Source organism: Vitis vinifera, chromosome 15 (genome assembly GCF_030704535.1).
Source record: "Vitis vinifera cultivar Pinot Noir 40024 chromosome 15, ASM3070453v1".
Taxonomy (NCBI): Eukaryota; Viridiplantae; Streptophyta; class Magnoliopsida; order Vitales; family Vitaceae; genus Vitis; species Vitis vinifera.
The window spans coordinates 21,361,426-21,383,484 of record NC_081819.1 but is presented as its reverse complement, the minus strand read 5'-3'; the positions used below and the strand labels follow the sequence as shown (position 1 = coordinate 21,383,484).

Here is a 22,059-nt window from a genome sequence, read left to right as displayed (position 1 = left end):
TAATAAAAGTAGAAGTGATATTTTTAGAAATATGATTACTATTTTCTTTTCACTATTTTTAGAATGGAGACTACCTTATCATCTTAAACAATTCCTTGATTTTCTCAATACTTATCCCAAAAAGGTTATTATAAAAACATTTAGAATGGCAAAATTTGAAAAGGAAAAACTTAACATAGAAGTAATACAAAGAAAAGAGTGGAACCTTGGTGGATAAGGACTTAGAAAGCTCAATGAGAAAGGTCCAAAACCCATAGGGCAGAGTGGTGGAGTGAGAGAAAATTCAATAAATGAAATTTAAAGCAGCAAGGTACTAGAAATTTGTCCCATGCCCACCCCCACATCCACCATGATTTTATTCTTGCATGGTGTAGAAGGCATCTTTTCTTTGTCTTATTATTGAGAAACCTATGGACCAAGTCCCTTTAAGAAAAGGCAACACTATTTTGGCTATATTCCATTCAAAGATCAGGTAATTTCAGAGTAAACCCATTGTGCCATGTTCAATGTTCCTCCTAAATTTGCTTTGGAATCACCCTCACATGCCTAAGTTATAACCCAACTGCCTAGGTGGTCCTGGTGGGTCTTCATTTTGTTTGACCCTCAAATTCTTAAAATGAGTTTGGGTTGTGTTGGTTTGTTTGCTTCTAATGAGTTCAAGTTTACATGCTTCTAATGAGTTGCAATTTGCTTTATTTGTCTCTTTGTCTATGTTTATTTTCTTGCTTTTTCATTGAAAAGACCTTTGTGATGCATATGATGATGTCTTCCCCCAAACAAACAAGATAAACCCAACTCATTAGAAGTGTGCAAAAACATTCTTCCATATTTATTCTTTTAGGATGTAAAATTTTGAATTAAATTGGTTTAATATGTTATCATTTAAATCATCATTTAAAAATTTATAGATAATTTTTCAAATATATCATTGAATGCCTTGGAAAATAAATTCTTACCTTAAAAGGCCAAATCTCTCTTAAGTCTTCACAAAAAAAAAAAAAAAAAGTTTTAATATTGTTTTGGATAAATCTTGTTAAGAGATAGGGATTTCATAGCAAGCCAATGGTCCTCTCAAAGTTACTTTACAACCTCTTTCACATGGTTAAAGCTATTATCCAACCGGCCATGCTAGAGCTTAGAACATAAAGGTGGTCATGGTGGGGTTTGCATTGTTCATTTCTTTTATTTTAAATCCACTTAAATATTTTATTGTCTCATTATTTAATAATTTAAATTTTTTTGTTGAATGATAATTTAACATGTGCAAATAATACATAAATAGTGAATGTTTAATTAGATATTTTCTCAATCAAATAGATCTGATTTCATAATGTATAATTCAAATTTAAGGGATAAGTCGATTTTATAAAGTAAACATTAGGTTTCAATCATAATTATTTAATTTTATCGCATTCGCGTGTCAATTCAGTACTCTTAGACAAAAGTTAACATTAAGTCAAAATAATTTTAATTAATTAATAAGCACATTAAACTTAATACAAATTTCATTGTAAGTCATTTTAATGTCCAACACTAGAAGACAAAAAGTTAGTATTAAATCGAAACAATTTTGATTAATTGATAGCTACATCAAACTTCATATAGATTTTATTATAAATCATTTTGTTAAAGATAATGTCGACACTAAACAACAAATCCTCATCATGGTAAGATAAATTGTCAAAGCTAAAGTGACTTCCACTCCCGACCATAAAACAACAATTGAGGAACAAAATCGGATTGATGATAATTACCTAACCTTTATTTTGATGCTTAAATTAAGAAACCTAAATTACTAAGGAAGAAAACTAAGTTACCTATACAACATGACACTTACCTAATGTGCCCTCATTTCACACATGTTAGGTATTTATGTCACTAGGGCCCATGTTGGAAATAAAAAATAAAAAAGAGATGACCTTCAATGCTTAGGAAGAGGGTAGGTTCAAACCAATGAAGTTATAACACAAGAAGCAAAAGTACTCACTTTCTCTCAAGTGGTCCACCTAGATTTCCCAATGGTGGGGAACTGCACTTCAAATTCAATTCACATACCCTAAATTTGTGGGTCACCATCATTTTCAAAGAAGTTTCACCACTATAATTGAAAATTTCAAGAGGGTTTTCATTTCATTCATTGGATGATTGAAGGCAATTGGGCAACACATGGGAAAGGTGTGGGTTTGTGGTGATTATATATTCTCATATCACCTTTTCTAGGACTAAAACCCAACCTCCCAAGGACCCCTACATCACATCCTAGGAACATTTTTGAGTGGTGTTTGGCATGTAAGAAAAACCCAATTGCCTTTTTTAAAAGAAGAATAAAAAGTGAAGATGCTAAAGTGGGTACATTAAGCCCCAACAAAACCACTTAAGAGAGAAAAAAGAGATTACTTCTCTTAGCTTTTTCTTGCTTGACTTTAACTAGGCAAACACTACTCATTCAGACAATTGATATCATGAGAGAAAAAAAATAAATAAATAAATAAATTTCTAGGGGTGGATTGATTTTGTTTTCCTCTTCTCTTTAAAATCTATCATTGAATCGAAAAAATTATTTATTAAAAATAATTATCACTCACTAATGATTAATTTGATTATAGTAAAACTCTAATATAAATTTTATATTATATAATTTATATATTATTAAAATAAAAATAATTATAAAATATAATATATATATATATAATTAAAAATAATACAAATCAATATTATTTAAAAAATGAAACACTTTTTTTTAGGATAGTAATAAAAAATAATGACATATGCAATCATTTTTATTTTTTAAATTAAAAAATTCATAAATAAGTTGTAAAGTCTACATTCAATAATATGGTTTATGCTTAGAACAACAACACAATTATTAAATGCACTCATCAAATTATCTAATTTGTCAATTTTTCCTTTTTTGCTTGCCCTTTTTATTTAATAATTTGTTTAAATTTTATGAAATATGGACTCTTAGTTGGCTCCAACACAAAAATACCCATTTCTCCCCCTTGCAGTAGACCACATTTTTCCATTCCTAAAGGCACCATTCATTCAAAGAAAAAAGTAAAGAAGAAAACTATGAAGGTATAACCTAGTCCATATTTTCCATTTCCAAACTCCACAAAATCCAATTGGTTCCCTTTGCTTTCCCAACATTCACTTTCTCCCCAAATTTGTGACCAAACAAAGATGTTCATAAATGGAAACCATCCCCAAAAATTTCTGGAAAAAAAAAAATCAGACTTATCCTGTCTGACCCATCTGGATAAACCCCTCCATTATGGTGTGGATATCCTCAAACCACTTTTGAGCTTTTGGGAATGGAAAAGGGACCTAAAAAGAGAAGTGGGTTGCCCTTGATCATGTAAACTCAGGCCATAGATACCTTAACAAAGAGGGCAATTGAAAGACATGAAAAGAATGGAAATGGGTCACTTTTTTCTGGTTTTTGGTAAAGTGGGTCACTTTCAATTGTTGCTGAATGACTGAATCTGGGGTATGGAGTGTAGTTGTCCGTCCGTCTTATCCCTCTTATCCTGATGAGAGGTGTCAGAAGAATCTTGCGTCCATTATATGGGCTTTGTGTTTGAGCACATGGCTCTTGGAGGGGGGTCAACAGTATGTGTTACCTTTGGGTGCCACCTGTGATGATTTTTATGGTTGGCGGAGTGGAAAATGATTGGTAGATTCAAATGCTTCTCAAATTCAATTTTGGTTGATTTAAGGATGAAGTGTGTGATTTTTTTAGAGTTTGGATACTGAAAATTCTAGGGCCTCAATTATGTAGGGTTATAAACTTGATTTTGATTTTAGTTTAAACAAAAATATAATTAAGAATAAATAAGATCATATAAGATATAAAAATATAACCCATTGTGAACATAGATTAAATAATCATAAAATAAAAAATAATTTTTTGTTCTTAAAAATAGAAAATATGTATTAAATGATAATATCTTTAAATTATTTTATGTTGTTCTTGCAAAGATGCTTTAAAAAAACTAATTATACAAATATTAATAATAATTAAAAATAAAAAAATAGGTTAAAAACATAATTTTTAAATAGATTTTTATTTTAAAAAACATTATATAATGTTATTCAGTTCTTGAAAATCCTTTTCTAGAAATATTTTTATCATATATAATTGTTACATTTGAAAATTTATTATTAGTCAAAACTTTTCACAATTTATTTTTATCGTACATAATTGTCAAGAAAAATTGAATTTATTTTTATCATACATAATTGTCAAGAAGAACCGAATTCCTTTTGGAATTTGATGTTGATAAGTCCGCATTTGAAAATTTATTCTCAAACATATTTCTACTTGAATAGCAAAAGCAAAGAATACAACCCTCCAAATCAAATATCGGATTTTTATTTTTATTTTTTTGTTTTGATATATTAGGTGGATACTTTCAAATTATTATGGAGAAGACCCAAGTGCAATAATTGCCATAAAAGAAATAAAAAATAAAAAAATATTCAAAGTTTATTTAAGATGGAAGAAACTTTTGGGCTTTCCACTCACCAATTTTGTCAAACCCATTTATATCTGGGCCAGGCCTTGGTGATCCAGAACCTCCTTTCTGGGCCTGGTAACACAGTAGAAACTTTAGTGAGGGAAGAAAATGGTATGGGCTTCATTAAGCCCACTCAGAATTGCAAAAACCAATATTCAAAAGAATTATTTTTATTGCAGCCAATAGTATAACATCATACAATATTCAAAGGCTTTGAAATTCGAATCACCCCTAAAAGCCTCAAATTTGTTTTAAAAAATATGCATATTTTTAGAACAAATTTTCAAAAAATTAATTTTTTTTTAAAAATTTATCAAATATATTTTTTGAATTAAAAACCATTTTCTATTCTAACAAAGAAAAAAATAAAAAAATAAAAAATAAAACCCCTATTTGGAAAACCATTCTTTTGCTCCCATTTGCTTTTGCCAAATGGTGAAGTTTTTTTTGGAGAGCACGTGCTGCAGTTAGAGGAGATGTTAGCATATGGCAGCATGTTGGAGTGGGGGACGGCTTCCATAGGAGCGGGCTGCATGGACGTGTGGCAAAAGAAACCATCACCTTGCCATGGTGGTGGTTGAGGACAAAACAGGAGAGTTGTGGGTCTGTGGATATTTCTTGAGGGGCTAGAAACGGGGAGAGAGGGAACAGAGAAAAGGGGAACCAGAGAGAATAGAATTCGGGGCTGAGTGTTCGTGAGAGAGGAGAGAGCTTTTTTTTAGAGAGGAATCGGAGTTGCAGAGGATGAAGAGTAAATGTTCTTGAGAGAAAGGGTGTGAACCAGAGCGGGTGGAGTTCCTGAGCTTTCCTCACTCGCTTCTGGGAGTAGACACATATAGCTCAAAATCAAACGGACACTTGTTCGAAAGGAGGATCAAAAGGTGAGTGTGAGCTCTACGTCTCTGTTTTCTTCATTACCTTACCTTGCTCTTCACTGGTTTCTTTGCATTGTTTGGACTAAGTGTATACTTTTGATTTACTTGTTGATCTTTGAGATGATTTTAGGCTGCTTGTTATTGTTTCATATCTGCTATTCCTTTTGATTTTGCTAAAAGATGATTTCACTATGTTTTGTCTTTACTGCTAAGTGCTCGAAAATCATGTTTTGTTCATATTCGATCTAGTCTCCCCCACTCGATCAGCCAGCTCACTGATAATCCATGCAGTGGAGCTTCGATTGATGTCCTGTGCTTTTGTTTTGTTATGCTCTCTTTCTGGTGACGTTTCTTTGCTATGGTTTTCCTCTGTTTCTGGTTTTTATTCAAATACATGAGCCACAAGGAAGGAGGTTATGAGCACTGTTGAGCCTGGGTAGTTTGCCTGGTCTGGATCGGTTGTTGAATCTAAATATACTCTGGAGGTAAACAGTGAAGAGAGAAGGCAGGTAGAGGCCTTGATACAGCTTTCTGGGATGCTTTCTATTGATACTGAGGAGTCACTCAGTACATTTTCATTGGATTCCTTCGTGCTAGTGCTTGTGGGTTTACTCAATCATGAGAGCAATCTCGATATTATGCTTCTTGCGCCCAGGCATTGACCCATTAATGTGATGTACTGCTTTCTTCATGTGTAGCAGTAGTGCATTTTGGTGCAGTCTCATGCTTCTGTGCTATGTTGCTCACAACTGAGTATATGGATTTGGCTGAACAGTCTTTACAAGCTCTTAGGAAGATATCTCAGGAACACCTGACTGTCTGCTTGCGAGCTGGGGCACTCATGGCAGTGCTTTGATATCTGGATTTCTTCTTCATGGAGGTCCAAAGAGTGGCCTTGTCGACTGCTGCAAATTAATATGCGCAAGAAACTCCCTTCAGATGCAGCTGACTTTGTGATGGAGGCTGTCCCTCTGTTGACGAAAGTATCATGATACTAAGGTGTTAGAACATGCTTCTGTTTGCTTGACTCGAATTGCTGAAGCATTCGCTTCATCTCTGGATTAAAAAAAAAAGTCTGAAATTAATGTGTGGGAGTGGCATTCAGCTGCACACATCCCAAGTTTGACACTGAATGATGAAAATAGGAAGGTCTGGGACGCTTGCAAAGAAGCCCTGCCAATGTTTAAACTCAGATGGGTTTGAGCTGAATCATTTGAGAGATGAATTAATTATGATTGATTGCATAAATGTTGGGGCCTACAATCCAGAAGAAAACCTTCTCAGAAAACATAAACTCCTTCCCATTCCTACCCATGCGCATGAGAACTATGCGTACACGGCCACCCAAAGCCTTTGCCATACTCTCCATCACAACCCCTTGAAGTCTTCCTCCATCAAATTTGAACCCCATGCACATGTGATCATCATGCATGGGCACCTGGCCAATTCCTTTCCCGTTCTCTAGCTTGCTGCTAAGCTTCCTCTACATTCGAGTCACCGCCCACTTCCTATTTGCCTCACCATTCATCTTCCATACCATGTGCATTACTTTCAGCTTGTCACTTCATGGCAAGCTCACCACCTCCATTCTTCATATCCACTGAACCCGATCGCCACACCATACTTACCCGTTCAGCTCATCTCGCATACCATACTCACCTTCCCATCTTTCTAACCTACGATACCCATCATCATCGCCCAAGACGACCCCGATATACCCGTAGCCACAGTCTAGCTGGTAGACGCGTCCACGCATGATGTTACTTCCACTCAACACGAAGAGTCGTCCCATGGTTTGGTGCATCAAGTCACCACAATTCTCGATGGAAAAGAACCAGATGTTACTTGTCTCGTTACAGAAGTTGAGGATTTCATATTGGAAGATGAAAATCTGGAGTCCAGGCCAAAATAGATGATTCTACACTGGTTTTCCCACCTGCTTTATTCATCAGAAGCCGATAAACCGCGTGCGTGGTAGGTATCCAAATGACTTAAAGCTCCTGTCTTACGGATGATGACAGTAACGGAATACTGCAGATTTCGGGTTCATACCCAAGCGGTTTGGAGTTGACTCCAAGCTCAAATTCTAAATCCGCATCAACTCTGAGGTTGTGGCTTCTTATGGGTACACACATACCTTAAGATTTATTTAAAAAAAAAGAAAAAAAAAACAATTGCATTACATTCAAAATATATTCAAATGGTAGATTTACGCTTGAATCAAAATTAGATGGAATTTTTAATGACGTAAAAATCAAATCAAATTAAATTTGATTCAATTTACAAAATGAATTAAATGCACATCAATTTAGATATTTTTGTAATGTTTTTTAAAATAAAAATCTATTTTGGGGGACTTAAAACATCTCAATCAATATTACATGTTTTTAATTTATTTTTAAAAAAATACTTTTATTTATAATATTTTATTTTCAATTTTATAAAACATACTTCATAAAACAAGTGATGTTGTCGTAATAATTCTCAAAAATCTTTTTTTTTGTTTATAAATAATTAACAACAAACAATGTTCTTATATTTTTTTATTCTTAAAACCAAAAATTTGTTGTTGTGAATAGCTGCCACACATTGTTTAAGGGAAGCAAAAACTAATTCTATTTTCACTATTACCAAATTGAGCCAAACTTAATGGTTATAGTTGTTAGAATAATTTGACCACTTTCAAGTGCCATTAAAAACCTAATTTTGAAAATTTAATCCCAATCTTTTTTGGCATAATTTTAACAAAATCATACTTACTATTTTTTCCATAAAACTATTTATTTTTCTAAAAATTAAATATTTTAAATGGTAAAAATATAGTTATTTTTCAAATAAAAACATGGAACCATTGCATATTTATATTTGAGGATTATTTCATCTTTTTTAATCGATTAATTTTAAATTGAATTATAATTTTTAAATTAATTAGTTGACATGAATAAAATAACTCTAAAAATTATAAATTTAATTTTTTCTATATTTTTATTTGAAAAATAATTCATATTTTAAATTATTTTTATATAAAAAATGATGATGGGTTAAAAATTTTAAATTGGATCTTGGACCACCCTTTTAATCAAATAATTTTTTTTTTTTTTTTTTTTTCAGTTATACGCATGGATTTGAGATAGATGAAGAAAGCAGGGACGTTGGATGGAGCGGGGTGGCAGTGGGAGGAGAAGCGGTGGTTGCATGGCGAGGGGGGCCATTGGTTTTAGGAGCATTGGATTTGGAGGCCGCTGGAATTGAGGAGAAAACAGGAGGTGGTGGCCGGTGGCAGTGAGACCGCACCACAAGGGTGGCGAAATGTGGAGGCTACAGGCACTTGCCCCTCCATGCAACCGCACATTTGGCCACCCCCACCCCCACCTCCCCTCCCCTCCCCTGCCTTCCTTTTTTACCCCTCCTGACCAAATTGCCCTTATCCCCATTTCGGAATTAAAAAAAAAAAACAAACTAAATTCCATTATATATTGCATTTATAAGGTATCAATATTTACTTCTTGCATGAAAAAGGGCAAGTATTCCTTCTTCTTGTATCGTAGTCAAGTGGGTTTGGCGGCATAGGAGAGAAAAAGTATGAGAGGACTAAATGGATAATACATAAAAGTGCTAGGGCATTTTCGTCAATGGAAAATAATGTTTGAATGTGCCCAACCTCAAATTCCACGTGATTAGATTCCTGTGAATCACTTTTTCCCCGTATATAAACAGTATTTTTCGGACAGATCTCACTATCTGCGTCTGCATGAGAGCAAGAAAAACTGAGAGAAAGTGCGAGAAAACGAGAGAAAATTTCAAGCATTTTCCAAAGTATAATTAGAATCTTCTTATACAATCAGCTGCAAATCAGTCCTCACATTCATTTATATTTTTTATTAATTGCGTTATCGTTTGGATCTCATACAATTCGGTGGGATCGATTTTCGTTTAACGGAGGGGAAGTGCGGTTCTCAGCTTCGGCGATTCACCGGAGAATGTGAGTCGTAATGGAGCTGCGTCATCAGCCTGGTTGATTGTTGTGGCATCCGTAGATTTCTCCGGCCTTTTGCTCGCCGGTGAGATCTCTTCCGTCCAATGCTTTCAGGTTTTTGTGACATGCCTGTTTGTTTCGTTTCATTTCAATTTTTTTTTGGATATTAAGGTTTTTATTCTTGAAGGATGAATTTCAGTTGTTTTGTGGTTTAATTGAAATCTTCTGGTTTCTTCCAGAGAGAAACCTGTTGCGGAAGTGGAGGATCAGAGAGCAAGATTTTCGGTGGAGATTGTAATTTTGAAAAAGAAAAAAAAAAGAATTAATTAAGAGCAGTGAGTTGGCGACGCTTTTGGACATGAAAAGGCTGTGAAGTTTTGGTTCAGGCAGAGGAAAAGAAGAAAAAAGAGCGGAAACACAGAAAAATGTTGCTAGGGGGATTCCACGTGGCAAGCATGCAAGTGCCTTCATTCAAAGTGTTGGTACTGATTTTCAATCTCTGTGTGCGAGTGTTTTTTTGTTTTTCAATTTTTAATAGGGAAGATAATTGCTAATTATTTATTGAGATTTTCAATATGTTGATTTCAGAGTATTTGAGTTTGAGGGAGATTAGTATTCCAACAACATTCCGGCAACTCCAAGAGATGAAGAAAGAGACATTGTCACAAAATTTCAACGCCACTTGCCCCTACAGGGCGTGTGTTTCACCGATATACGCGTGTGAGCTTTGAATTAAACCTTTAATTAAAATGGCTGAAAATTGAAAAGGCTCCCCGGTATACTTTTCAAGAGTGAAGAAATGTGATTTAGGTTTCACAAAATTATTATCCGAAATGTCATCAAATTTGTGGCGAAAACATTTTCAAAACATAAATCATTTTCTGGGAACAGTTGGATAATAATGTAGTTTTTAAAACTAAAACTTCGTAAAGAATTTATTCTAATAGCATTAATCTCCATACATCCTATTTTGATTAGGTGATTTATAATTATTTAATAGAAAATTACGTGCTTTAACCCAAGTGCGTGGACGAACTCTTTGCGTTTCTTGATTTTATATCTGTTATTTGTGGTAGGTAGATTGAGATTGTAGGTGAACTTGTTCTTTATTGTGATTTTTTATATGGGTAATTTGTGGCAGGTATAGTGCAGACGATATCTCCAAGGTCTACAGATTTTTAGTTTAGAACGCCAAAGGTGAGGGCTCTCGTTGTGATCTACGGCAAGTACATTTTTTCTGCTTGTGGGGACAAGACAAGAATTTTTTCTTCCTAAGGGTGAAAATCCTTGCAATCCTTATCAAAAACTGCCCTCCAATTCGTTTTTAGCAATTCCATTAAGTGTTCCTTCCATATGGTATGATAATTGACATCTATTAAGTCCATTTATCTCATGTGTTTGCTGAGAGAAGCCATTTGGTACATTTACCTGTCTCCATTTTCTTTTTGTATGAAATTAGAATTGCCCATTGACAGTTCTTCCCCCAGTCTGATATTTTTTGTAAATTCTTGGAAGGATCTAGAACACTGAACCCATGAGTAATTTATTTACAGATGAATACAGATACATAAAAAGGTTAAGAGGCCAAAACATATGGTGTCCAAAATTCCATAAGCATAAGGTCAAAGTTAAAATTGCAATAAATTGGTTGGTGGATTCTGAATTGTTTGTTCTCTGCCGCCTGTTAGCTATGTACTATATAAAAAAATCTATAATGCATAGTACCTTACAACCTCTATACGGACCTTGGAATAATCCTTACTGTTTGATTATTCTTATAATCCTTACTGTTTGATTATTCTTGTACCTTGTTTACTACTGCAAGTCTGCATGTGACATATTGATGTTGATTTTCGTTGTAAACAAGGTCCACATAGTTGCATCTATTGTTCCTTATAAGGGCCTTTGCTTTACATTGTTTCGGTTCCAAGAACTCCGCTACAAACCCCAGAATTTTTAACAAGAGGGTCTTCATTTTTTCTCAGACCTCTCCACTAGCAAGGTTGTTTCTAGGATTATATACAGACCATGGCATGCACCTCAGTAACCATTCCCGCCTCCCCGACTGGCTCGGTGGCAAAGGAGATATCCCACAAAAGTCTTCACCGTTCACACTCCGGCAAGGACTTATGCGCTCGAGCTGGTTTGAGAAGGTCTTATTCAGATACCCACCTCTGTTACTCCATCAACCGTATTCGGGCTTCATCAGCACACCCAAAACTAAAGAGCAGCTCTTCTTCAGTCAAGATCTTCCCAATGTTCCAGTTACCAGGCTCCATACTTCCTAGTGGCCTCCGATCATTCTTGTTTGACCCAGAGACGAGCAAGGATATGAACATAGTGGAGAACGGGGTGGATATTGATAACAAGGATGTAGAGAAGAGAGCTAATTGGGTGGTGCGGTTATTGGAACTAAGAAGTCGTTGGAGGAACAAACCACAGAGAGAAAATTTAAATGGAGATGAAGATGGTGCTGCTGACAGTGATGGCGATGAGGGAGGTTGTGAAGTGGATTACGATGAAGTTGAAGCAAGAGAGAACTACAATCGAGAGACGTTTTCGAGGTTATTGTCTCCAGTGGCATGGTCCGATACTAAATTTTTTTCTCAGCTGGCTTTCTTGTGCAACATGGCTTACGTGATCCCAGAAATCAAGGTATGTTTTATTTTCTTAATTCTGCATGCATCATGTTCAATATCACATGGGCTTTGTATGAAATGGGTCATCCATGGAGTTCCTTTAATGCTGTTCTTTTATTCTTTTATGGATCCATAGTTTTGTGATTAATTGCAGCCTATCACCCTAGTTTAAGGCGGATAAATTACTTAATTTTCCATTCCTTTTCCCATGAGTTTCTTTGTATTCAAGCAGTCTTCAAACAATTTCGACCTGGATCAGTAAAAAATATGGGCATTTTTCCAAGATGCGCTTTTGGTTTAATTTCATTATTTGCCCAGATTTTTTAGGGCCAAGTTTTACTTTTAGCTTGACCTTCCCAGATATTGAGATCAGGTACTGACAAGAATCTTTGGTAAATAGCACTACTTTTTGGTTCTCTGCTGAGTATTTCCAGCAGAAAGAGTGACTCCATCCTATTACTATGTAGGCTCAAGATTTAAGAAGGCATTATGGCCTAAAGTTCGTGACATCTTCCCTAGAGAAGAAAGCAGAGGCAGCTGCTATAAAAGCGAAACTTGATCATGATTCCACTCGTGTGCCCATATCTGACCCTGCAGATACTGGATCCAGTTCAGAGAAAGCCATGGACTCTGAGCAGAAACCTCTGTTCCGCCCATCTGTTGCTTATGAGATAGCTGCTTCTGCTGCCTCTTATGTCCATTCTTGCACTAAGGACCTTCTATCACCCGAGTCTGAGCCCCAGCAGGAGGCTGATGATGTGCATGGATGTGAGAGTGAAGATCAAATTCGAGATGAGGGAGAGAGGTCTCCCTCTCGTGTTTATAAGTCTGAGGTGGCCGCATTTGTGGCAGCATCTACTATGACTGCAGTGGTTGCCGCAGGGGAGAAGGAAAAGCAGGAGGCAGCAAAGGACCTTCAATCACTCCATTCTGCACCTTGTGAATGGTTTGTTTGTGATGATTCAAGTACATATACTCGCTGCTTTGTCATCCAGGTAATCAATCATCATACCTTCATCCAATTTACATCACAAGCAAATAATATCGCACCAGATCAAGTAATCATGCATGATGTTAGAGCCTTCTAAAATGCTTAAAATCATAGTTCATGGTTTGCAGGGTTCAGACTCCCTGGCGTCTTGGCAGGCAAACCTCTTCTTTGATCCAACTCAATTTGAGGTATGTGTAAATGCAAAACTTTGGAACGTTACTGGAAAGAGAAAAAAAGCTAAAATCAACGAGAATTGTTGTTTGTTCTAGGGGACAGACGTGATTGTTCATAGAGGAATTTATGAAGCTGCAAAGGGAATATTCGAGCAATTCATGCCAGAAATTATATACCATCTTAACAGATATGGGGATCGTGCTAAACTTCAATTCACTGGTCATTCCCTTGGGGGTAGTCTCTCTCTTTTAGTCAACTTGATGCTACTGTCTAGGAAGGTCGTCAAGCCCTCCAATCTTCTACCAGTTGTCACATTTGGATCACCATTTGTGTTCTGTGGAGGCGAAAGGATCCTTGGGGAGTTGGGATTGGATGACAATCATGTCCATTGTGTGATGATGCATAGGGATATTGTGCCCAGAGCCTTCTCCTGCAACTATCCTAACCATGTGGCCCAAGTCCTCAAGAGCTTGAGTGGAGCTTTCCGATCCCACCCTTGCCTAAATAAAAATGTAAGTATCTTCTTGATCCCCCTTTCCCCATTCAAAATCATTGACACTATTTATCGAGCTTTACAGGCTCAAAATAATGGGGTTGTGGCTCCAATTCCAACTCCCCTGTCCTCCTCCCCCTAATTTAATGGAATGGTATATTTAGGTCATTTCTCATCTCATTGTCTTCCTCCTGTGCAGAAACTGTTGTATTCTCCAATGGGCAAAATCTTCATTCTTCAACCTGATGAGAAGTCATCTCCTTCTCACCCGTTACTCCCTTCAGGGAATGCACTCTATGCATTCGACAAGACCCAATGTGCTTGTCCTGCAAGTGCCATCAGGGCTTTTATTAATTGTCCCCACCCACTGGAAACCCTAAGCGATCCTACAGCCTATGGTTCAGAAGGTACAATTCTCAGAGACCATGACTCAAGCAACTATCTCAAGGCAGTTAACGGGGTTCTGAGGCAACATACAAAGACGGTTCTTCGGAGAGTGAGAAGACAGGGGAACCTTATGTGGCCACTGCTGACTTCACCCTCCCCACATGCATGGAATCACGAAGAAAGTTTGGACAATACAAGGAAAGAGTTAACAACAGGGGCTTGAAGTCTACTCCACAGGAAAACATAGAAGATGCTCACAATAGGGCTAGGTTCTTTCATCTGTTTTATGTACATTTACTTGTATCTTATTAATCATCTTTGTATCCATGTATTCACTCGATATTCAATCCATTATGGTACATTTTCCGATGCTCTATATAAAATGCTTATTTCCCTCACAGAAGATAAATCAAGGGGATCTTTATAGTCCTAACATGCCCCATCACAAGCATACTTCAACTTTAAACGCAGCACCTTATGAGATCAAGGAACAAACAACCCAACCCAAACAACATAACTAGCATTAACCATTGAACAAAGCAACTTGGAAACAATCAGATAGGTAATTGCCTTCGGGCTTCTAATGTCAAAGTCGAATCTGTGAAAATAGGACATAGTATTTATTGTAAAAGTTCTATTTCGATACAAGAAACTATTTTATATGTAATAAAACTTTTATCCCTTAAAAATTATAAATTTAACTTTAGCTTTTAATTAAAAGTAAAAAATAAGAAGCTATCCCAAAAGTAACTTTTATAAAAAATAGTAAAAAACGGTTTTTTGTTCTTTAACTTAAAAACAGTTTTTAAAAATAAGTTTCAAAAAACATGATCAAACCGACCCCTAACCCCTAACTTTCCTAAAAACTGAAGATGTTTGAATTTGGACCCTCAATGTATATTATAATGCAGTAACCATAGCATCATATCCATCTTTCTCTTTCTATTTGATCAGAAAAGTCGAACGAAAATAATTAAAATGGTTTCTGAGACCAAGCTGCATGCCCATATTAACAGACGGAGCTCATCAATGTGTTGATTTGATATCCTCCAGCTCAACAAAAGTGTTCTACATTTCTAAATTCCAATTACAGAACTTCAAGGAAAACTAAAAAACTTTAACCTATAATGCAACAGTAGCCAAGAAAACGCGGTTAAGAGGAGGTGATAAAACAAAACTCACAGACCTGTCATTTTCTCTCTGCAGCCATCTTCTTCCGTATCTCATGCGCCGTGTTGAACATGCCAAGGGTGGGCTGGTTGCAGACAAAGCACTTCTTGTTCTTAGAATGGTGCTGTGGACCAAAAGGATTAAGTTGGATTAAGCTTAAATCAGGAAGAAACTTATGCAACGTGATGATAAGACAGCATGAATTCAGCTTTCGAAGCGTAATATTGTGATTTAAAGCATTGCTGAACACAAAAACAAAATTAAAATACAAGATCAATTGCTAGGGACGAGAAGGCAACAATATCATCTGGGAAACGAGCTTGAGACGACGATTGTCCACTACTCGGTTCCATCTCAAAGATGCTATGGCAATAATAGATTGATCACATTAGAAGGCAATCAACAACCAGAAGGAAATGAAATGACTCCATGTCCTTCCGTTAATACATGTAAATGGACAAATCCATACTTCAAACTGAAAATTTCTAGAGAAGTAAAGGAAAAAAAGGGGAGAAACAGAATCATAACCAAAAATGATAACATAAACTTCAGATTTATTTCTTGAAATTGTAAGAATGATCTTGGACTAGTATTGAAACAAATCATTTCAAATACTTCATAAAAGAAAATATAAGCTCATTCTTCTATTTAATTGAACTAAGTGAATGATAAGCTTTCCATGGTATCAGCAGTATGATCTCTCACATCAAATCGTTTTCAATTGTTGATGTTTCTACTCCTGGCCATCCAGTGAGAGGCAGGTAAGGGAGAGCAAAAAATAAGAAACACGAATATATGACACTAAATGCACGAATATTTGACACTAGAGGGTGTGACAACCCCTGCCATCATCCACCCACAAAACAATAAACTTTGAACAAACATTATTAGGAATAATGCACATTTCTGAAAAGCAACACCATTGCTTCCACCTCATTCTATTTCAACACCTCAGCCATTTCCATTTGTTGAAGAACCCAATAACAGAAAGCAAAATAAACATAAGATTTTCCCAACAGATCCTGGTCAACTTCTAAACAATCCTAGTTTTCTTGCTCATTTTATTCATCGGCTAGGCAATTGTACAACCGACAAGCTTTGTTTCTAAAATCCCTTAATGATAAGCAGCCATCAGTGGATGTAATCAATTACTAGACCTGACAGTATAACCTTTTATGTCATTAGTAAGCTTCTGTTATTTCCAGAATCACATATCATGTGTGTCATGTTTCTTTCCCTGGGTAGGCGAGCAGGGACAAGCAAAAGACCAATTTTATTATCTTTCAAGAGTAAACCATTTCTGGGAGCCTTTTTTTTTTTTAACCAATAGTATTCCAAAAATCTATATGTTTAAAATTATTAACAGATAATGATGCTAAGGTGAGATGGAAAATAAACAGTCAAAACATAATCATGCTTACTATATTGATGATTGATCAAAGTGCAAAAAGGCTTACCCTTAAAGCACAATGCTCGCAGAAAAAGTGCTTGCACTTGGTTACAACAGGATCTACGAAAGGCTGCCTGCAAATGAAACAGGCAAATGGCAATGCATCATCGTCATCTTCATCGCTCTGTCCTCCACCTCCCTCATCTGCATCATCTCCTCCCATAGCCAAATTTCTCTTCCTTGCTTTCTCTGCTTCTTCCCACTCTTTCTCCATCTGCCACCCTGACTTGTAATCCCCCCGGTCATGCATAAATTTACAAGCATCTCCAAACCCACAGTACCCCGTTTCTTTATAATCCTTACAAATGTCGGGCTGATAATCAAACCTTGCAGATGCCCTAATGTGAGCAGAAGCCCTTAGAGGACCATGTGCCCCACCAGCTTTCTCACTGGCAACTGTTTGCTCTCTTCGGAATCCCGCCTTGTAATCGGTATATCCATGAATCCCTTTATACAACTTTTCATCACTCTTGTTTTTCCCCTTTAATGCGTCTTGTGATTGCTTAAGAACTCTCTCTCGAATTGCTCGAGCATCTCTTGAAAAATCAGTCTCAGTCTCAAGAGTTGCCGTTGCCCTACTATCATGTTGGACTTGAATCTCCTTTGAAGACTCAAATTGAAAAATTGGCTCAGATTCTTTGTTGGGTTCATCCATTGTCGATTTTCTAGATGACCCAGTTGAAAAATACAGCTTATTATCAGGTTTGGGAGGCTTCTTCTGCTGATGCAGCACTGAAGTCCCAGTTTTTGAGTCTTCATTTTCATCTTCGTCGTGCGTCCTTTTCCTAATGTTCTTGTTTTTTGTTGGCTTTCTAAAGAAATTGCATACTGTTGAACACCAAAAAAAGAAGCAAATAAATATATGAAAAGCAAATGAAAAAACAAAAATGAAATCCCAATTTCACAAATCACTTCACAAAAAGAGAGATTCAAACCTGGCTCGGACTGCTGCTTTTCTCCTGTGTCCACTGGTTCAGTAGGCTGAATTTCACCCGAATCTGCCATCAATAAGCACAGTATATCACTGCAAAAACAAATAGTGCCCAGAATGATATCAGATGATGCCTTCTATCTATCGGTCGGTGATGATGAAAAGTCCACATGAAAATAAGCAAATCAGAGACCATTTCAACCACCAAGAACAACCCACCAAATTTTGAGACATTGATACCCCAATTCCAAAAGAAAGGAAACAAAGCCCACCAAAAGAGAAAAAATATTTTAAGCTAAAAAAGAAGCAGAAAGAACATACATTATTTCAACATCAATTTAAATATTTGATTGGGTCCAATGAAATGAATACTGAAGCATTCATTTTGTTTTACTGGAGATATGACAATAACAGCATATTCATTGGTAGAAACTGAAGATACATACAAAGCCTACAAATCCTAAATAGAAACAACTGAAACCACCTCCTCCAAATGTATCATCTCCTCTCTAAAACTTGTAGAAACAAATATGGAAGAGGTTTTCCATTAAAAGCTGGAAATTTTAGAACACAGACGGAATTTAAAGACACTGGCTGGACCTTACAACATAAACCAAGATGGGATATGGTCTCCTGTCCTAACTCTCAAAAACATGGGTTGAGGAAAAGCACTGAAGCATCCAACAGCTCTTAAAAAGACTTTTGAGTATAATACATACTTATGGCAATGGAATAAATTGTTGTTTCTGGGTTCAAAGTTGGAACTGTTATTGTTGGATTTTTAGATACCATGGGTTTTGATATTTCGGGCTTTTAGCTTTGGATGAAACTTAGAAATTGCAAAAACTCAAGCAGCAACGCAGGATGATTTTCATGTTTCAACTAAACCCATAAATACATGAAAAACATGGTTTTACTTTGACAGGCCCTAAAGACATGTTTTTTTAGCAAATCTATGGCTTTTTTATGTTAATGGGTCCAATGGAAGGTTGCATTATCATTTTTTTAAAATCTGATAAAAGATGAAACACGCTAATAATACAATAACAAGACATTTTATGTGAAGTCCCAACAGGTTATGCATCCTAGTCCTACACAAATTCATTTTTACGTTTGATTTTAGAAACAAAAAAACACAAGCATTTTATTTGATTGGCTGAAAATGGGGCGAGGAAGATAAAATAATTTGGATATATTTCATATTTTCTATTTTTTAATTTGACAAAATTTTTTACATAAAATATAATAATTTTTTGAGATTTACCTTAAAAAAATATAGTAGATTTTAAAATTTGTTAAAAATTTTGAGGTATTAAATTTTTTTACTTTTCAAATTAAAAATTTTTTTTAAACACATAAGACTAGTAAATACTTCCTATATTTTACATAAAAATTATTAATATTCATGTGGTTAGGATTCTCTGTATCAATTTTCTGTTTTGTATATAACCAGATACTATGTGGGGTTCTTGGGGTTGCTGGAGTTTCTATAAACCATTATCATGCTGAGGACATCTATCTGTATGGGAATATCAGGTTTGATGTCCTGGACAAACAATACTATGAGTTCAACACTTCAAAGTTGAAGAGCTAGGGGTTCAAGTTCAAGACCATCCAGGAGATGTTAGATGACTGCATTGCCTCTTTGGTGAAGAAAGGACATCCAGGAGAGTTTTTGGTTTTTATTGTATGTGGGGCTGCAGACCTCAGTCACTTTTTGCAAATTTCCAACAGGTAGCCTAAAGTTTGGCCAATGACTGGAATAATTTCAAGTACTGTTACTATCCGAGTAACTGTTAGGGGTTGTGGGTGGTTTCAGAACCTGATATGCCAAACAAGCAGTTGAATTCATGAAATTGCATTAAAACTAGTAGCTACTCCATATAGTTTCACATTGCCATAGAGGCAACCAGCAGTGAGACATAGGAGGTTCTTAACTTCCATACTGATATGCCATAGAGGAAAATGCCTTTTAACTTCATTTCCAAAGATCAAAAAAATGCCAATACCCTCCATACTACTGTCAGAAAGTTGAGTTTGCCACCATGCTTTTGAAAATCATGCATGCTCTGCAGAGATCTTCAAGGTGGTATACTTCTATCTATTCTCTACAAGGAAGAAGAGTAGCCATGAATCTATAAACTATTCATTGGAAACCTTCCTATTTTTACCCTGATGGGCTCCATTCCCATGCCTACAAATAAAAGGTTCTCTTATAATACAAATAGGCATGGACTGTTGGATGTTTTTACAAATATGGATAACTAGAAAAACAAGGTGAAAATTAGGAAGAAACCTGTTGTGGGTTAATGACTGGGTATATGTGTGTGATTGGAGAGAGGGGAAAGTGGAAGGGGGCAAGCTCTGCTTTGTTGACAGCGCCACAGAACCAAAAATTGGGCATTAAGGTCAAACCCTATTGAGTTTTGAGACAGCTTGGATTCAATAACAAGGTTCAAAATTTTCAAACTCCAGGTTTCAAATAAATAAAATAGAAATTTCAAAATAACATAAATGTGGCAATGAAAAAAAAAAAGAGGAAAAAGATTTCCCATTCATGTGGAAATGAGAATGTATTTTCCATCATGTATACCCTAAAGAACCTGTTTATTTAGGAAACAAGAAGCAATCAAACAATTGAAAATTCTCATCACATATTCCCTGCTCTTTCCACCCGGAACATAAGTTCTGATTCCCTGACCATTTACAACAAAGAGAAAATAAAAGTTGGGTCTCCAGGAACATGGGCAAGATTATTTTTTATAGATAGGTCTCCACAAGGTCTAAGAACTCTCATGGGCATCCTAACAAACAGTTTGAGCGCAAATGCTCTACCCAACAAACTATAATATGAAATCAATAAGATTAAACCCAAAATTTTCTTATATTTTCCTTTAGGTTTCAACAATCAAACAAACCATAAAATCATAATAATCCAACAAACCACAAAAATCACAACAATCAAACAAACCACAAAATCCTAATAACAAAATAAACCATAAATCGTAAAAAGCACTAACTATTAAATAAATACACAACATATTATATTAAAATTAATATTAAAAAAATCAAACAATATTTATAATGTAACTTACAAAATCTCTGGTTTCTACTTGCTTCTCTACACCCCACAAACCCTTTTTACCCTCTTCCATGCAAATCTCCTCCTCCCTCACTAGCAACAATTAAACCGTACCCATTCTTGATATTGCATTCAACCACAACCCAGGCTTGCCATCCCCTGGCCACAAAGCTCCATAGTTGTTGCCAGAAAACTCAAGGCAACGATCAGAATTGTCAAACAAAGCATCCTGAAACCCAAAAGCTAACACCGCCACATCTTCACCAATCTTGATGTGCTTCACTATAACCCTTATCTCCCAAATTCCAAATCTATCCGCTAACAGATTTTTATTTTTATTTTATAAATTAAAAGAATTTAAGAACATAAATCCAAAGTATTATTTTAAAAAATAACTAGCATGATTGTAGGAAAATAAAAATAAAAACAAGAACCGTTAAATTACGAATGTTAATAGGGATTCAAACAGATGGAAATAGTCGTAAAAGAAATAATCAAATTATTGAAGTACAGTAATCGTAGTAAACAGATTTTTTTCCCCTCTCGCTTATCTATTGTGCATCATGTTTTGTAGGAGAGAGTATTTGAGGTGTATTTCAAAATTTTTTAACAATAACCAGTACAAAAAAAACCCTAAAACAAACACTGAAAGCACTTCTATCAGAGTCTCGAGTTTTTCATTTTTCTCAGCCACCAAACACAGTTTTTTTTTTTTTTTTTCTTGTAGCTTTCTCGGTCAGCAAACATGACCTCAAAATCAACCCCAAAAAGAGAAGAAAGAAAAACAATCAAGCAGAATCTAAAAATATGAGAAGCAATTTTCACATCTAGGACTTCAATTGAAAAATGACAAATGAATTTAACCTCTTGACGAAGCTGTGATCGTGCTGGCGAGATCTTAGAGCCAAGGAGATTTGAAGCAGCAGTGGAGGTGGAGCGGTAGCTGAGGTCGAGTAACAATGGACGTTGTGGATGCGGAGGAGGTGAATTGGGCAAATAGGGGGGGGGGGGAAATGGTATAAAGAAGATACGGGATCAAGAGCAAGGTAATTGTTGTTTTCAGTTGTTGGTTTTTATTTTAAGTCATATTATTAAGCAACTTAATGACTTAATTTAATCCATTAAATCATATTAAATCATCAAATTAATTTATCGAAAACCCACTTATTAAAAAATTATTATTATTATTATTTACATTATTTAAAAAAACACACACCCACAAATTAAAAAATATTGGCAAAGTTAGCTATTTAAGAATTCGTATAGATTTATATTTAATAGTCCCTTTTCTGTTTTATAATTTTTTTTAAAAACGATATATTTCGGTATAAATTTTCAATAAAAATTTATATGTAATTTAATTTAATTTCA

General features: G+C 35.5%; 2 protein-coding genes across 5 annotated transcripts; one reads left to right on the top strand and one right to left on the bottom strand.

The window, feature by feature from the left end:
• Window positions 1-8,905: 8,905 nt before the first annotated feature.
• On the top strand, window positions 8,906-14,438 carry LOC100256908 (phospholipase A1 PLIP1, chloroplastic). Of its 4 annotated transcripts, none has more exons than XM_010663602.3 (9): window positions 8,906-9,485; window positions 9,611-9,853; window positions 9,960-10,091; window positions 10,513-10,568; window positions 11,357-12,026; window positions 12,478-13,005; window positions 13,130-13,189; window positions 13,271-13,687; window positions 13,868-14,438. In XM_010663602.3, exons 5-9 carry the CDS (start codon window positions 11,400-11,402, stop codon window positions 14,276-14,278), a joined length of 2,043 nt encoding a protein of 680 aa, XP_010661904.1. In that variant the 5' UTR covers window positions 8,906-9,485; window positions 9,611-9,853; window positions 9,960-10,091; window positions 10,513-10,568; window positions 11,357-11,399; the 3' UTR covers window positions 14,279-14,438. The 4 variants fall into 4 exon arrangements, with proteins under 4 accessions (XP_010661904.1, XP_010661906.1, XP_019081014.1 ...); XM_010663604.3 differs by having other exon boundaries at window positions 10,513-10,648; XM_019225469.2 differs by having other exon boundaries at window positions 8,910-9,456.
• A 640-nt stretch (window positions 14,439-15,078) lies between these two features.
• Window positions 15,079-21,743, bottom strand: LOC100251778 (zinc finger CCCH domain-containing protein 1). Its single transcript, XM_002276998.5, has 4 exons — window positions 21,553-21,743; window positions 17,611-17,699; window positions 16,683-17,503; window positions 15,079-15,349 (listed from the first exon to the last, which is right to left on the bottom strand). Exons 2-4 carry the CDS (start codon window positions 17,678-17,680, stop codon window positions 15,245-15,247), a joined length of 996 nt encoding a protein of 331 aa, XP_002277034.2. The 5' UTR covers window positions 17,681-17,699; window positions 21,553-21,743; the 3' UTR covers window positions 15,079-15,244.
• Window positions 21,744-22,059: the final 316 nt, after the last annotated feature.

Coding starts and splice junctions, on each gene's coding strand:
- LOC100256908 (XM_010663602.3), top strand. CDS start 11,400: ATGGCATGCACCTCAGTAACCATTCCCGCCTCCCCGACTGGCTCGGTG. Junction 13,006..13,129: donor CTCGCTGCTTTGTCATCCAG/GTAATCAATCAT, acceptor CATGGTTTGCAG/GGTTCAGACTCCCTGGCGTC. Junction 13,190..13,270: donor TTGATCCAACTCAATTTGAG/GTATGTGTAAAT, acceptor TGTTTGTTCTAG/GGGACAGACGTGATTGTTCA.
- LOC100251778 (XM_002276998.5), bottom strand. CDS start 17,680: ATGGCAGATTCGGGTGAAATTCAGCCTACTGAACCAGTGGACACAGGA. Junction 17,504..17,610: donor AAAGCAGCAGTCCGAGCCAG/GTTTGAATCTCT, acceptor GGTGTTCAACAG/TATGCAATTTCTTTAGAAAG. Junction 15,350..16,682: donor GCGAGCATTGTGCTTTAAGG/GTAAGCCTTTTT, acceptor TTTGGTCCACAG/CACCATTCTAAGAACAAGAA.